This window comes from Pan paniscus, chromosome 12 (assembly GCF_029289425.2).
Source record: "Pan paniscus chromosome 12, NHGRI_mPanPan1-v2.0_pri, whole genome shotgun sequence".
Lineage (NCBI taxonomy): Eukaryota > Metazoa > Chordata > Mammalia > Primates > Hominidae > Pan > Pan paniscus.
This window is the reverse complement of record NC_073261.2, coordinates 97,598,119-97,612,472: the sequence shown is the minus strand read 5'-3', so window position 1 is coordinate 97,612,472 and position 14,354 is coordinate 97,598,119. Positions and strand designations below refer to the sequence as shown.

Sequence of the window (14,354 nt, the reverse complement as noted above, 5' to 3'; positions counted from 1 at the left end):
TTTCTTTAAAGTTTTAAAAAATTGTTATTTATTTATTATTTATTTTTTTAAGACGGAGTTTCGCTCTTGCTGCCCAGAGCTGGAGTGTAATGGCGCGATCTCGGCTCACAGCAACCTCCATCTCCCGAGTTCAAGCGATTCTCCTGCCTCAGCCTCTCGAGTAGCTGGGATTACAGGCGTGCGCCACACGCCTGGCTATTTTTTTTTTTTTTTTGAGACGAGTCTCGCTCTGTCGCACAGGCTGGAGTGCAGGGGCGCGATCTCGGCTCACTGCAATCTCCGCCTCCCGGGTTCAACCAATTCTCTGCCTCAGCCTCCCGAGTGGCTGGGATTACATACAGGTGCCAACCACCAAGCCCGGCTAATTTTTTTGTATTTTTAGTAGAGACGAGGTTTCATCATCTTGGCCAGGCTGGTCTTGAACTCCTGACCTTGTGATCCACCCGCCTCGGCCTCCCAAAGTGCTAGGATTACAGGCGTGAGCCACCGCGCCCAGCCCACGGCTAATTTTTTTATTTTTAGTAGAGACGGGGGTTTCTACATGTTGGTCAGGCTGGTCTCGAACTCCGACCTCAGGGGATCCGCCCACTTCGGCCTCCCAAAGTGCTGTGATTACAGGCGTGAGCCACCGCGCCCGGCCCCCACCCTTTTTTTTTTTTTTTTTTTTTTAAAGGAACAGGACTTGATCTTGATTCTACAATTACTTTCTCCCATACTCCCACTCCCGCCCAGAACAAGATAGCGACAGGCCCTAGCGGGCCACCGTCCACAGGGCGGATCCGCCAGAAGCTCTCCGCGACGCGAAGATCCACCCCCTGAGCCCCCGGTGCTCCCTCCGCCTCACTTCCTCCTCCAGGCTCCGCCCCGCGCCGGTGCGCCTGCGCACGGACGAACACGTGGCTGCAGCGGGGCCAGAGCAGCAATGGCGGCGGGCGGCGGCGGTAGCTGCGACCCCCTGGCCCCGGCTGGGGTCCCTTGCGCCTTCTCCCCGCACAGCCAGGCCTACTTCGCTTTGGCCTCTACCGACGGTCACTTACGAGTATGGGAGACGGCCAACAACCGGTTGCACCAGGAGTACGTGCCTTCCGCGCACCTCAGTGGTACCTGCACCTGTCTGGCCTGGGCGCCAGCGCGGCTGCAGGCCAAGGTAAAGCGAGCGGGACTGCGCGGGTCGGGCGCCTTCCCGGGCTCGGCTTCGGGCCTCCGGGCCGGGTGGCGCTTGGCCCGGCATCGCGCGTGGCTCTCAGCGGCCCGGGCCAGAAGGCTTGGAGGCGGCGTCGGCGCGTTCAGGGCCCAAGCCGCCAGCCCCGCGTGCGGCCTGCCGCGAGGGCAGTGAGGGAGGGCGCAGCTCGACCCGGCCGGCCTCGTATCCGAGCCCTGCCGGCTGGCCCCATGAGGCCTGGGCCCCACTGTTGACGGGCAGCCATGTTCGCCAAGTCCCCTGGTCCCCCTGGGGCGGCTTCCTTCTGCCGGGCCTTGGCTCATCAGAGTTCTGGTTTTTGACAGAGCCCCATCTTGGGACTATCTAACTTTCCTCTGTCTGTGATCTGGCTCATCAATTTTGCCCTGGGCAGTTGGTATGGACTAGTCTGTACTTGCTTCCGGACCTTCCCCCTCCTGCCCCCCCTTTGGGTGCCGGCTCACCACGTGTTCTCGTCCCGGTCCAGGTTGTGGGACTCTCAACTCTTAACTTTTGCCTTTCCCAGGCACCTCTACATTCTCAGCTTTTTGAACTCACTGCTTTTTGATTTTAACATCTGCTCGCCCCTCCCGCCCCGCTTTCAAGCCCATCACACTACTCCCCACCCACCCCAATCTGAAGTCTGCATTAGGATGTGGAGGTTAAGTGAAGTAGTAGCTTGATTTAGTGAATGTTTTATGAGTGCAGATGAAGTTACCCTTAGATGGAAAACTGCCGAGTTAGGCAGAGCTTTTCATTGTTAGGGACCCGTGTCAGGTAAATGCCTTTCACTGTTGAGTCACTCAGCTACATCTCTCTAACTCAGCATGCACGTGGTTATTGCATTTATAGAGTAGCCAAACCGAATCACTGCAAAGTGATTTGGAAACATCAGGTATCCTGAGGTGTGTGATGTGAGCTGTTTCAGTGTGGAGAACTGTAAAAGCTATTTAGGATAGATCTTACTCTCTCTGACGACCTGGGAAACCTGCTAAATTTTTGGGTTGGGTGAAGGGATACATATAAGTTGCTATACTTTGGGCATGTTTAGATATTTTTCAAATTTTAAGCTACATTTTCATAGTTTATCCTGTTGATTCATAAAATAAACCTATCAGGGCTTATAAGTCAAACATAAAACTAAAAAAAAAAATCAGTTTTTATTGTTAAAATTACAGCGCTCTGCTGATCTTTTATTTTCAAAGTTTTCTATGGTTGTATTTTAACAGTCCTGTAAAGTGATAGTAATACTAATGCTGAGAGAAATACGGAGCAGTGGTTAGGTAGGTGCGTGGACCCAAGCTGGCTATATTGTCTATATTTGATTCTAGCCTCTGCTTCATAGTGGTAATTGCCCCTCTGGTTCCTCATTTATGAAATGAGGATAATAATATTTTCTTCATAGAGTGGTTGTGAAGATTAATATATTTAATAATGCAGAGAACACTTAGAATAGTTCTTGACAGGTAAGTGCTTTAAGTGTTAAGTATTACTAATATCTGATATTTGTGTGGTTAGTCCTGAAGTGTTGATAAGGAACTTTCTGCCTTGTTTGGGGGAAAGAAACAGAAACTCTGGGAAACTAAGCAACTTGAATAAAGTAAAAAATGGAACCAGGATTAGAACTCAGGTCCTTAAGAGCTCAGTTCTTGGTTATCTGCAACAGATAGTTAATATTAGGTTGGAAAAAATGTCACCCACTTTGCTTTTTTGTTGAGTTTCAGTTGCATTGTATGCCCAAGAGAAATTTCCTAATCTCATATTAAAAGTCATAGTTTTGGATTATGTGCAACACTATGGTAAACTAGAAAAATAACTGGATTTGGTTTCATAGCCAAGACTCAAAACTTACTTTGTCATATTGAGCAAGTTGTTTTAATTTTGAGGACCTCATTGACAAACGAGAGTTGAGCTACATTAAACAAAATTTTTTTCTAGGTTTCAGCATCGTTTTACCTGCACTGTCTCCTTTTAACCACATGACTATGGAATCCCCTGAAATTAATTGCATTTAAAAAAAACTGATTGAAAATCAGAGCTAAGAAAGGTAAATGACTTGACTCAAGCCTTAATAACCAATAAAGGAGTGTGGCCTCTAGAGTCATGGTGCCCCGAACTCCTCCTGGTCAAGTGCCCCGATTTTGTTACTCTCAATCTTGAGTCACAGAACTGAGAGAGCTGGAAGGAATGTAGAGACATCCCCTACTTTGAGGGTGTGTCCTCTCGGAGCATCAGTTTGACTTATAAACTAAGGAGAGACAGTTTTCTTGTATTAAAACAAACTTGCACGTATATTATGGTATAAAATCAAAAAGTCATATGTACTGTAACAAGATATCTTAGAAAAAAAGGGCACATGTTAAGGTGCTCTCATCTTATCAAACCCTTCCTTTTATTTTGCATCTTTGAGGCTTAGTGTATGAGGCATGAAAAGGATGTTACTCTGAACCCACTTTCCAGCATTTTGTTAAGGTCCTGCTATATGATGACATATAGTACTCTCAAATTTGAAATAGAGGTATCATCACACCCACCTTTTAGGATCCTCAGGATCAAATTAGGCAATGTATGTGACTGGTGTAGCATGGCCTAGTATGTAATAAGTGGCTTAATAAATGTTATTATTGAGTGAATCTGGACTCATTTTACCATTTAATATGGCATTTAATATGGTAAATCAATTTGTAAGAAAAGTATTCTATGTTTGGTTTAGTAATTGTCAGTTTGCTACGCAAGGACAAAGTGTGGTGATGATAACTCATCAATGGAGAAAGATTAGTTAGTGCTGGGTTTCTTGGGTAACGGGTTAAGTTTGTGGTTCACAGGTGTTTAGAAAAATTAGATTGTCACCTCTTGTTGGTCACAGAATGATTACAATACTTTGCATTCGTGCCACAATAGTTTTTACAGGGTTTTTGTATATTATGTAGCTGAGCATTCCATTTGGTCTTTGGAGCCTGGGGGAAGAGGACCTTTAATGAGGACAAGAAGATAGGAAAGTGCAAAAATACAAATGGATGGACTCTATCTAGATGGATGCTGTTTTTAAGAGTTCCTCAAGTTTATGTGTGTAAACTGAGGCAGAAATGTTAATTATATTCTCTACCAAAGCCACATAGTAAAGTGACTGAGCCACCTAGGAACTGATGCTGCTATTTGATTGTCTTCAAACTTTTGAAAGTCTTCCGACTTTTATGCTTTTTCTTCTCTAACAGACCTTGTCTGCTATTGGCTATCACAGTAAATGTGTTTATACTGCTTTGCTGTCACTGCAATTAAGATGACCCTATACAGCTTAGTACTTGTTGAATGAAACACATGGCATTTCAGACATTGGACAGGGTGTCTGAGTTGGGTATCTGCATTACCATCCCTTAGAGATGTAGGGCAGTTCACATGTGCTGTGCAGTGGTCTGTCTTGAGGTCTTGCTAACAGTTAAACTTCCTAAGAAGTAAAGGTTGCAGATAGATCTGATTGGCAGAAATAGAAGTTTCTGTGTATTAGGACTTAATTGATTTGTTATAAATACTGTATGTGATTTTTTGTAAAATGAATACATTTTGTTCACTGTTATCTGTGAAACTTACACACATGCAGTGGCAGTGAGATAGATGAAGAAATGGATTAGGAGACTAATTGCAGAATGAAACTTGAAACTTGGCATACTTTTTGGTGTCTAGAGTTCAGTATTTCTCAGAGCAGATTTTGATCCATTAGTGGATTATGTAATAAACTTAGTGGATTGTAACATTAAAAAAAAAAATAGAATGGAAAGTATCAGAGTACTACTAGCCGTGGGAAGTTTCTCTGTGAAGCTTGTTTCTATATGTGTATTTTTATGAGAGTGTAGTGACTGCATGTAAAACTCCTCTTTTTCTGGGATTTTAGTCTAAAAAGTCATTACTTTAATTACTGTACAAATTCAGACTTCTCATCACCTGAATGTGCTTTTTTCCTGTCTTCCTCCCATCTGTACAACTCCTTGCTTTTATAAATTATGCACATGTGCCATTCAGATTCTCCCTCAGCCTTCTGATTGTTTCTGGATCAAATGCTGATGATGGATCAAATGCTGATAAGCTTTTCTCATAAGACAGGTTTCAGTATTCATTGCTTAACTCAGTTTGCCCTTCATGGTGGAAAAGACTCCTTAGTCCGAGAAATCACCTCCTTGGGGTATTCACTTCTGATGCCTTCAGGAATTGAGATTTTCCAGTTACAAATATATAAACTAAATTTTTTAGCCTACCTTTTTATTACTTAATATATTTATCTGTATAATCTGTGCTGGGCACTTAAGAGGAAACACAACTGACTGTGACTAAAGTGTAAAAGAAGAAATACATTTCATATTTGCCGTGTCTAATGCAGGGTATGACATGTGTCTTAAGGGAAAGAAGTTTCCGTGGAGGAGGTGGTATTTGAGGTGGGCCTTAAAGCATGGATAGGATTTTTAACCAATGAAAATTGAGGTGAGTAGGAAAGGTCCCCTTCCAAGTGAAGGAAAAGCAAAAGCAAAATAGGAAAATGGGTGTGTAGGGAGTGTTAACCTAAGGATGGAATTGGAGATAAGACTAGAGAAGGTGGGTTGAAGGCAAATTGTGGATGCTTTTAAATGCCATAGAACTGTTTATATTGATTTATTCTCTGGAGAGTCATTGAAGTTTTTTTGATCACAGGAATAACATGTTTAGATAGTAAATGCCAACAGAAGTTTCTCATCTATAATCAGTAGCACTAAACTCTTGGTTTGAAAAATATTTAGTATGGGTAATACTTGGAATATCAGTTTTCATTAAAATGTACATTGATTATATACACTTCTGGTCTGATGTGTTACCTTTTTAAATATGCTTGTCCTGCTGAATAAAGACCATCCAACCTGAAAAATAAATGAGTCCTGAGTTAAGTTTAATAAATTGGAGTAATATTTAGGTTTAGACCAGTTATCCTTAAAGTTGGTCATAAATGCTGTAGATATTCCTTACGCCTGCCCCTGCTTGCTTCTACCAAAAAATACAGAGATTTGCAGATGCAGAAATTAAGGCTTTGACTATGCTATGCTTGACATAGGCTATGTAAATTTCTAAAATTTCTTTGTGCTTTTTAATGGAAATTCAAATTGGCAATAAAGCATACGCATATTTGGACCTGTCTTTGTTTCACACTTCGAGAAACTTCCATTTAGATAGTTTTTATTTGGGAAAACCAAGAGTAGAAGAAAGATTTCGTGGAATCTTTTTTTGTTTTGTTTTGTTTGAGATGAGTCTGTGTCGCCCAGGCTGGAGTGTAGTGGCAGGATCTCGGCTCACTGCAACCTCTGCCTCCCGGGTTCAAGCAATTCTCTGACACCTGAGTAGTTGGGATTACTAGCGCCCACCACCACGCCCGGCTAATTTTTTTTGTATTTTTAGTAGAGACGGGGTTTCACCATGTTGGCCAGGCTGGTCTTGAACTCCTGACCTCGTGATCCACCTGCCTCAGCCTCCCAAAGTGCTGGGATTACAGGCGTGAGCCACCACACTCAGCCTTCTTGGAATCTTTTTAAAAAGTTGAATCTTTTCCTGCTGAGATGGTACTAGGTTAATGTACTTCCCCCAACTCTCCTTGCCTGAAATAGGTGTTTGTATTTATAACCTTATACATAAATTATTTTTGCCCCTGGAATCATTCAAAGGTAGCTTTAGAAATTCATGTAACTGAAACGGGGACCTAGAACACTCCTAAAATTGAGGTTTCAATGTTTCAACAAATTAAATGAGACCATCAGACTTTGTACTTTGGCTTTTAATTGTAACTTCTCTTTTGTGTTTATTAGTACATTTCTAAGGACTTGCAAGATATATTTCTAAGGACTTGCAAGATGTGTATTATTTTTTTCTGTAAGTAGGTTACCTTTTTTTGTTAGACTGCATTTCATCTGTGTCCAATGAATCAAATTCTTTAAATGTAAAATCCCCCTAGGATAACTAAAAGAAAAAAATGGAAAGTGCTTTTTAAGTCTACTCCCTGACACTCTTTATGCACTGGTAACGTTGTGGTTGTCATTGGTTTTTCTTGAATTAAGACAGATTTTTAGGTGTCTTGGGCTGTGTGCGTGCCCATGCGTGCTGTAGAGCTAAGATCCTGCACTATTAAGAAGATATTCTCTTTTCTATGGTATTGGCTTGTTTTACAGTGAAAGAATGGATTTCTCAGAACTTTATGCTAAAAACATATAGGCTGGTGAGCCGTAATTTAAAAAAACACGGAAGAGAAGTTCTGAAATCATAATAAATACTCAGCATTATAAACTGATGTAGTGCTTTTAAGTTAGGGTCATTGTCTTTTTGTTGGGAAGACATGAGCTGTTAACATCACTTTTGAAATGAAAGAAGTCTTGTGGCATTTGCCACTTGAGTGAGACTTTTGTCTCTGAAGTCACTGAATCACTGAGCCAGCCCTTGACCAGTCACTGGGGCAACTTCTCTCTTGTGTGCTCTGAGCTGCTCTACTAGTTAAAGCTATTTGTTGACTCAAATTGAAGTTAATGCACGTTTATAAAGGTAAAAACTTTTGAGGCTCTTTTCTTGACAACTAAGCTAGAATTTGTGGAAAAATTAGGAGAGGAAAAGGAGAGTTGGCTGCTTAGATATGGACTTACGGATTCATAGATTTTTGGGTATGAATCTCTTTGGTTGGGGAGTGAAGGCTTCGCTTAGGTTGGACCTGTCAGGAGGGGCAGCCTGTTTCTGAGAAGTGGAAACAGCATTGAGGCTTCTTGGACCTGTTAGGAGAGTACCAAGAACATACTAGGTTTTCCTATTTGCTGCCTTTTTTCCATAGAGGTGGGAGACAGGGGACATAGAATTACGAGTTTCTTTTCCCATTGGAGGGATTTCTTTTTGAAGTAGTGAGAAGTAAATCACCCAATAGCTTCTCTCTTCCCCTCTTTTAAAATGTCTTTTGTGGGCTGGTGGGCATTTGTATTTGTTCATTAACGATGTTTTAGTATTTGCAATACTAAATAAAAACATTGTTTTTCTTTTTTTCCAGGAAAGTCCCCAGAGGAAAAAAAGGAAATCAGAAGCTGTAGGAATGAGTAACCAGACTGACTTATTGGCTCTTGGCACAGCAGTTGGTAGCATTTTATTATACAGCACAGTAAAAGGAGAATTACACAGTAAATTAATAGTAAGTGTGTGTATATTTTATTTAAAAGTGATGTGACAGGGAAGCTGATTATTAGAGATTATTAAAAAAAACACTTCAAGGTATGTGATGGGATCTGTGCAGTAGGGACAGTTTTCAGTCTCATCTACGTTTAAATAACTGAATAGTAATATTTGATAAAAGCTATAATAGTTAACAGCAGTCCTTATTATGGGTCAGAGTATGAAGACTTATTGACTAGGTTTAAAATAAGGAAGGGTTACAGGAACTCTGAGGAATCATAGATAGCAGCTGTGGAAAGCATCTCCCCACCTCTTGACCTAGGGGAATAAAGGAGGCAGTTGAAGTTACTGCTAACACTGAGATCTTTTAGGGGCAAGTGTTGTGCTGCTGTTGCTGTCTCTTGAAGAGTGGCCCCATGGGCATGGGATCCAGACCTCAAACTGAGAAGGAGGCTCCAGCTGCCTGGTGCTAGTGTCTCTGATGGAGATGATGAGACTGGTTCTCCTAGGGTTGGATAAATTGGATATTGGGTTCAGCTGCTGCTGTTGGGCATTACCACTGTTGGGGTGATGCAAATAAAGAGACAGGAAGGAACAAGTCCCTTCTCTCTCCATCCTTGTCTCCCTCTAGCAGTTGCTATTGGTAGAACCTGTGGATCGAGCTGGGAAATCAGAAATCAGGTTGCTGAGTCCCAGCATCACAGCAGAATATAAAGGACGGTTTGGCATTGGAAGACAGTAACCGAACTGGTCTAGTAGGTTCAGACAATATCTATTGCAGTGTGTTTTTGTTCGCTGGACTTCTGTATATAGGAGTGTTTTAAGTTTTTTGTTTTAAATAACATTTGTCTATAGGAAATTTGTAACTACATAAAGTTGAAAAGGAAAAAAATTTATACCTAAGTCTGTTGCCGAGAGATCCTCTTAATAATTTGTATATTTCTTTGCTTTATACATACATTAAAAAAATATAGTTGGCTTTCTGTTCATCTAGTTTGTATCCTGATTTTTTTCATTAGATTACAACATAACTATCTTATATTTGTCAATAACTGGTTATAGAGATTTTTAGTGACTGCTTAAAATCCCAACAAGTGGGATAGTCCATTATGTTACTTGTTGACCATTTAGGGGTTTCCAGATTTTTAAATTGTTGTAAAACAATTTCTTTTTCTTACATGGATTCACAGAATTACTAACCTAAAATTAGTGAGCCAAAGGGTTGCTATATATGTAGTATAAAAATACTTTCTGGAATAATTTTTACTAATTTATGCTTAATATCAGTGATAGGAGATAAGTACTTTATCTCAGCAGTATCATTACCACTACTGAATAGCCCAATAAAACAGCAACAACGACAACAAAGAAACAGGTAATTTGGTAGAGGAATATTTTAATCTGATTTTAAGTTTGCATTTAGGAATGTATTACTTGTTTTTATATTAAAGATTACAAAAATAATACTCAACTATAAATGAATTTTAAAGCATTCAGAGATCCATCTCAAGAAAGCATTCTTCCCTATATTCTTCCCCCCTCCTCCAAGTCGAGTGTGGTCCTCAGGTGAGCTCTTACACCTACTATAGGTAGGAGCCTATCCTTTAATTGGATAGGTTTTTTGTGTTCAGCAGGTACCTAGCATCTTGTGCAGTGTGATAGCTGCTCAGCTGCTGTGGCTGCTGGAGCCTAGAAGACTTATTTTTTTTTAAAGACTGAGTCTCACTCTGTCGCCCAGGCTAGAGTGCAGTGTTGCGGTCTCAGCTCACTGCAACCTCTGCCTCCTGGGTTCAAGTGATTTTCGTGCCTCAGCCTCCTGAGTAGCTGGGATTACAGACGTGCACCACCATAGCTGGCTCATTTTTGTATTTTTAGTAGAGATGGGGTTTTGTCATGTTGGCCATGCTGGTGTCGAACTCCTGGCCTCGTGTGATCTGCCTGCTTGGCCTCCCAAAGTGCTGGGGTTACAGGCATGAGCCACCATACCCAGCCTAGAACTCCTTTTTATATCATTTCACAACCTTACGAGATTGTAAATACATCTTCGACAGGGATGAATTTATCAAAAAGGAGTCAAGAGGGTCAGGGTGAGGGGTACTGGGATGGTATGGTAAGGTGGAAAAGGACCAGGCTTTGGAGCTAGTCTGTCCTGAGGTTGAATCCTACTACTTGTGTGATCATGTGTGAATAATTTAACTTCTCATCCTTTAAATGGGTATTAACAACCTACCTTGCATGATTTTATTAAGACTTAAATGTAATAATGTATTGAAAGTGCCTGGCTTGTAAGTGGTATTTAGTAAATATTTGTTGAATGAGTAAGTGAACAAGTGAGTGAACACATCGCTAAATTGCTTTCCAAAAGGGTATGCTAGTTTACACTGCTGCTGGCAATAGTATTATGTAACCTCACCAGCATGGGCATCATAAGGCTAAACACATTGCTACAGGAACAGACTAAAAATGCCACTTTGTTTTGGTTTGTATTTCTTTGATTACTAACAAGGTTGAATATTTTGGTATATTTTCTAACTGAATTCTTTCTGTGGAATGTATCTGTTCATATCCTTTAGTTACTTGCGTGTATATAAGACTTAGTTCTTGGAGTACACAGCTGATAGGAAGGAAGGAAAGTAACTGAATGTAACATTTTAAAATATTTTTCTTTTGAAGTGGTAACAATGTTATTTCCAAGTAGCTTTAGTAATTTTGAGTAATCACTTTTATTCTTAGCTTAGATATGTACATAGTGGTGTTTCATTGTATACGTATTTACTTTATTCCTGCAAGATTTTAATACATAAAGCTAAAAATGATACAAAAGTAAAGTAACTGTAGGAGAGATGTCACAAGATAGCATGTGACTATTTGTCAGATGAGTTCCAGCAGTGTTGGGAAGGCCTGGAGGAGAAGTGATTTCATTTGGACCTTCTGGGATAGGTAAGATTTGGATAGAGGAGGGTGGAGAATCCTTTCAAGGGTGGGGAGAGGAAGTTGGGGAGATGGCAAGAGCAAATGAGGGGAGACAGGAATGGGAGACAGTAATGTAAAAGATTGACTTGGCACTGAGCAAACTAATTCAGAGGAGGGGCATACTAGGGGATAATGGATAATGGATAAATGTGACTTCAGGTAGAAAGAATGAAATGCTTGCAGTGTGGGTGATTTAGCACCTCATTCTGCTAAGTGAGTTAGTCCTGGAATGTTTGTGAGATGGGAAACATGAATGAGCTCTTCTCAGTTTCTATTCCTACATGCCTCTTAGTGAGTGGGCATCTTGCTATGCTGTAAATGTATAAGTATTGTTTATATGCTATGGCCCCATAGTACAAGGAAGCATTTAGTGTTTACCTGAAGTAACAGTGATTTTTGTTTTGAGACATAGCTTTGGTACATTTTTTTACAAGAGATTTTTCGAGGATATTTTTGACTATACTTGATTTTTACCTTAAATGCTGACTTGGGGCGTGGAAGTAGTTTATTTATTTATTTTTGAACAGGAGAAGGAAAGTTAACATTTTGAAATTCTAGCTGTTTATCTCTCTCTTCTTTTTTTTTTTTGGATATGGAGTTTCACTGTTGTTGCCCAGGCTGGAGGCAATGGCGCAATCTTGGCTCACTGCAACCTCTGCCTCCCAGGTTCACATGATTCTCCTGCCTCAGCCTCTCAGGTAGCTGGGATTACAGGCATGTGCTACCACACCCAGCTAATTTTGTATTTTTTTAGTAAAGATGGGAGTTTTGCCATGTTGGTCAGGCTGGTCCTGACCTCAGGTGATCCGCCTGCCTCAGCCTCCCAAAGTGCTGGGATTACAGGCGTGAGCCACCAAGCCTGCCCTGTTTATCTCATTTTTGATGTTGGAAAACTCAGATGGATAGATAAAGGTTAAAGCTTTTAGTTAGGTTAAGGCCTAACATTTTAGTTAATTATTTGGTAATGACTCTAGGGTTCATATTATCATAATATATAAGACAAGTTTTATTTTCTTCTTAAATTTTTTTTTATACACCATAAATATATTCATTTTCATTTGTCAGTTAAGAAAAAGAAGAGTTGACTCCTACCTCTACATATTATTAACTACATCTCTAACATGGTCGCCTCTATTTGCCTTTCACATCCTCTGCCAATGACTGGCCTCAGATCACCAGTGGAACCTTTTCAAAAAATATACCATTGGCTCTATGTAGTTCTACTGATCTGAAATATCCACGTGTGGGCCAGGAGCTCCTGGCCCACACGTGGATATTTCAGCATCTTGGGAGAGCGAGGAAGGAGGATCATTTGAGCCCAGGAGTTTGAGACCAGCCATAAATTTTTTTTTTTTTTTTTAATCTACAGAGTGGTGGACATGACAACAGAGTCAACTGCATACAGTGGCATCAAGACAGTGGCTGTTTATATAGTTGTTCAGATGATAAGCATATTGTGGAATGGAACGTACAGACATGCAAAGTAAAGTGGTGAGTAACATTCATGGTATCAGGAAATACAGTAGACGTGGATAAGTGCTGGACTTGTGGGGAATGCAGACATTAATAAGGTTATAGGTTCCATTTACAAAGAACTTTTAATCAAATCGAGCATGCAAGATTTTAATACATAAAATACTAAAACACATAAAATACATAAAAGCTAAAAATGGTACAAAAATAAAGCAACTGTATGAGAGATGTCACAAGGTAGCATGTGACTATTTGTCAGCCGAGTACAGTAGTGTTGGGAAGGCCTGGAGGAGGAGAAGGGATTTCAGTTGGACCTTCTAGGACAGGTAAGATTTGGATAGAGGAGGGTGGGAGAATGCTTTCAAGGGTGGAGAAAAGAAGTTGGGGAGATGGCAAGAACAAATGGAGGGAGACAGGAATGTAAAAGATTGACTTGGCACAGAGCAAACTAATTCAGAGGAGGGACATACTAGGGGATAATGGATGGCAGATGATATGGGTCAAAGGATCCTAAGAGCCTGGCCTTGTGTCATAGGTAAAGATTATAGACCATTGATTATAGTTCAACCACCTGATCCTGAGGTTGGCCGTATAGGAGATGCTTAGTAAATGTGGGCTGTTGAATATAGTTCCACCTACTGTGTAGTTGAGGACCCTCATGAGGAAAATGATGCCCATGGTCCTGCAGCTGCCAGAGAAGGGATTCTAATCCTGCTCTTTTTAGTTCTGGTACAGTTGGGATTTTAGATTCTGTCTGGTATGCAAGAGAGAGCCATTGGCCAAGTGCAGTGGCTCATGCCTGTAATCCCAGCACTTTGGGAGGCCAAGGTGGGAGGATTGCTTGAGACCAGACTGAACAACATAGTGAGAACCACCTCTCTACAAAAAAAAAAAAAAAAAAGTTGGGTGTGGTGGCATGCATGGCCTGTGGCCCCAGATACGAGTCTGAAGTGGGAGGATTGCTTGAGCCTGGGAGGTTGAGGCTGTAGTGAGCCATGATTGTGCCACTGCACTTCAGCCTGGGTGATGGAGCAAGACGCTGTCTCAAAAAAAAAAAAAAAAGGCTGGGCTTGGTGGCTCACGCCTGTAATCCCACCACTTTGGGAGGCCAAGGCGGGAGGATCATGAGGTCAGGAGACTGAGACCATCCTGGCTAACATGGGGTACCATCTCTACTACAAAGACAAAAAAAATTAGCTGGGCGTGGTGGCGGGCGTCTGTAGTCCCAGCTACTCGGGAGGCTGAGGCAGGAGAATGGCATGAACCCGGGAGGCGGAGCTTGTAGTGAGCCAAGATCACGCCACTGCACTCCAGCCTGGGCGACAGAGCGAGACTCCGTCTCAAAAAAAAAAAGCCACTGCAGGTCAGTGTCTCTGGGATAGAGTATTCAGAGTAATGCTTTAGGAAAAAGTAATCTGTCAGCAATTTGTAGAGTTTAGGGGAAGGAGCTAGTTAAAGGCAGAGAAGGCAGATAGGTTGTTACTGTAATCTGGTTGTAGAATGGTAAGTGTGGGAAGTTAAAATGGGAATGATTGCAATCATTGAGTTGGGATATTGAGTTTAGTTTTCAGCT

The 14,354-nt window shown here is 41.4% G+C and overlaps 1 protein-coding gene across 1 annotated transcript in view; it reads left to right on the top strand.

Moving 5' to 3' along the window:
• The first annotated feature begins 221 nt into the window (after positions 1–221).
• WDR43 (WD repeat domain 43) overlaps positions 222–14,354 on the top strand; it is a 54,077-nt gene continuing 39,944 nt past the window's right edge. Inside the window, exons 1-3 of the mRNA XM_034952871.3 lie at positions 222–1,147; positions 8,217–8,354; positions 12,678–12,799. Of these exons, the coding sequence (XP_034808762.1) occupies positions 923–1,147; positions 8,217–8,354; positions 12,678–12,799 (485 nt within the window). The 5' untranslated portion in view covers positions 222–922. The remainder of the gene's footprint in view (positions 1,148–8,216; positions 8,355–12,677; positions 12,800–14,354) is intronic.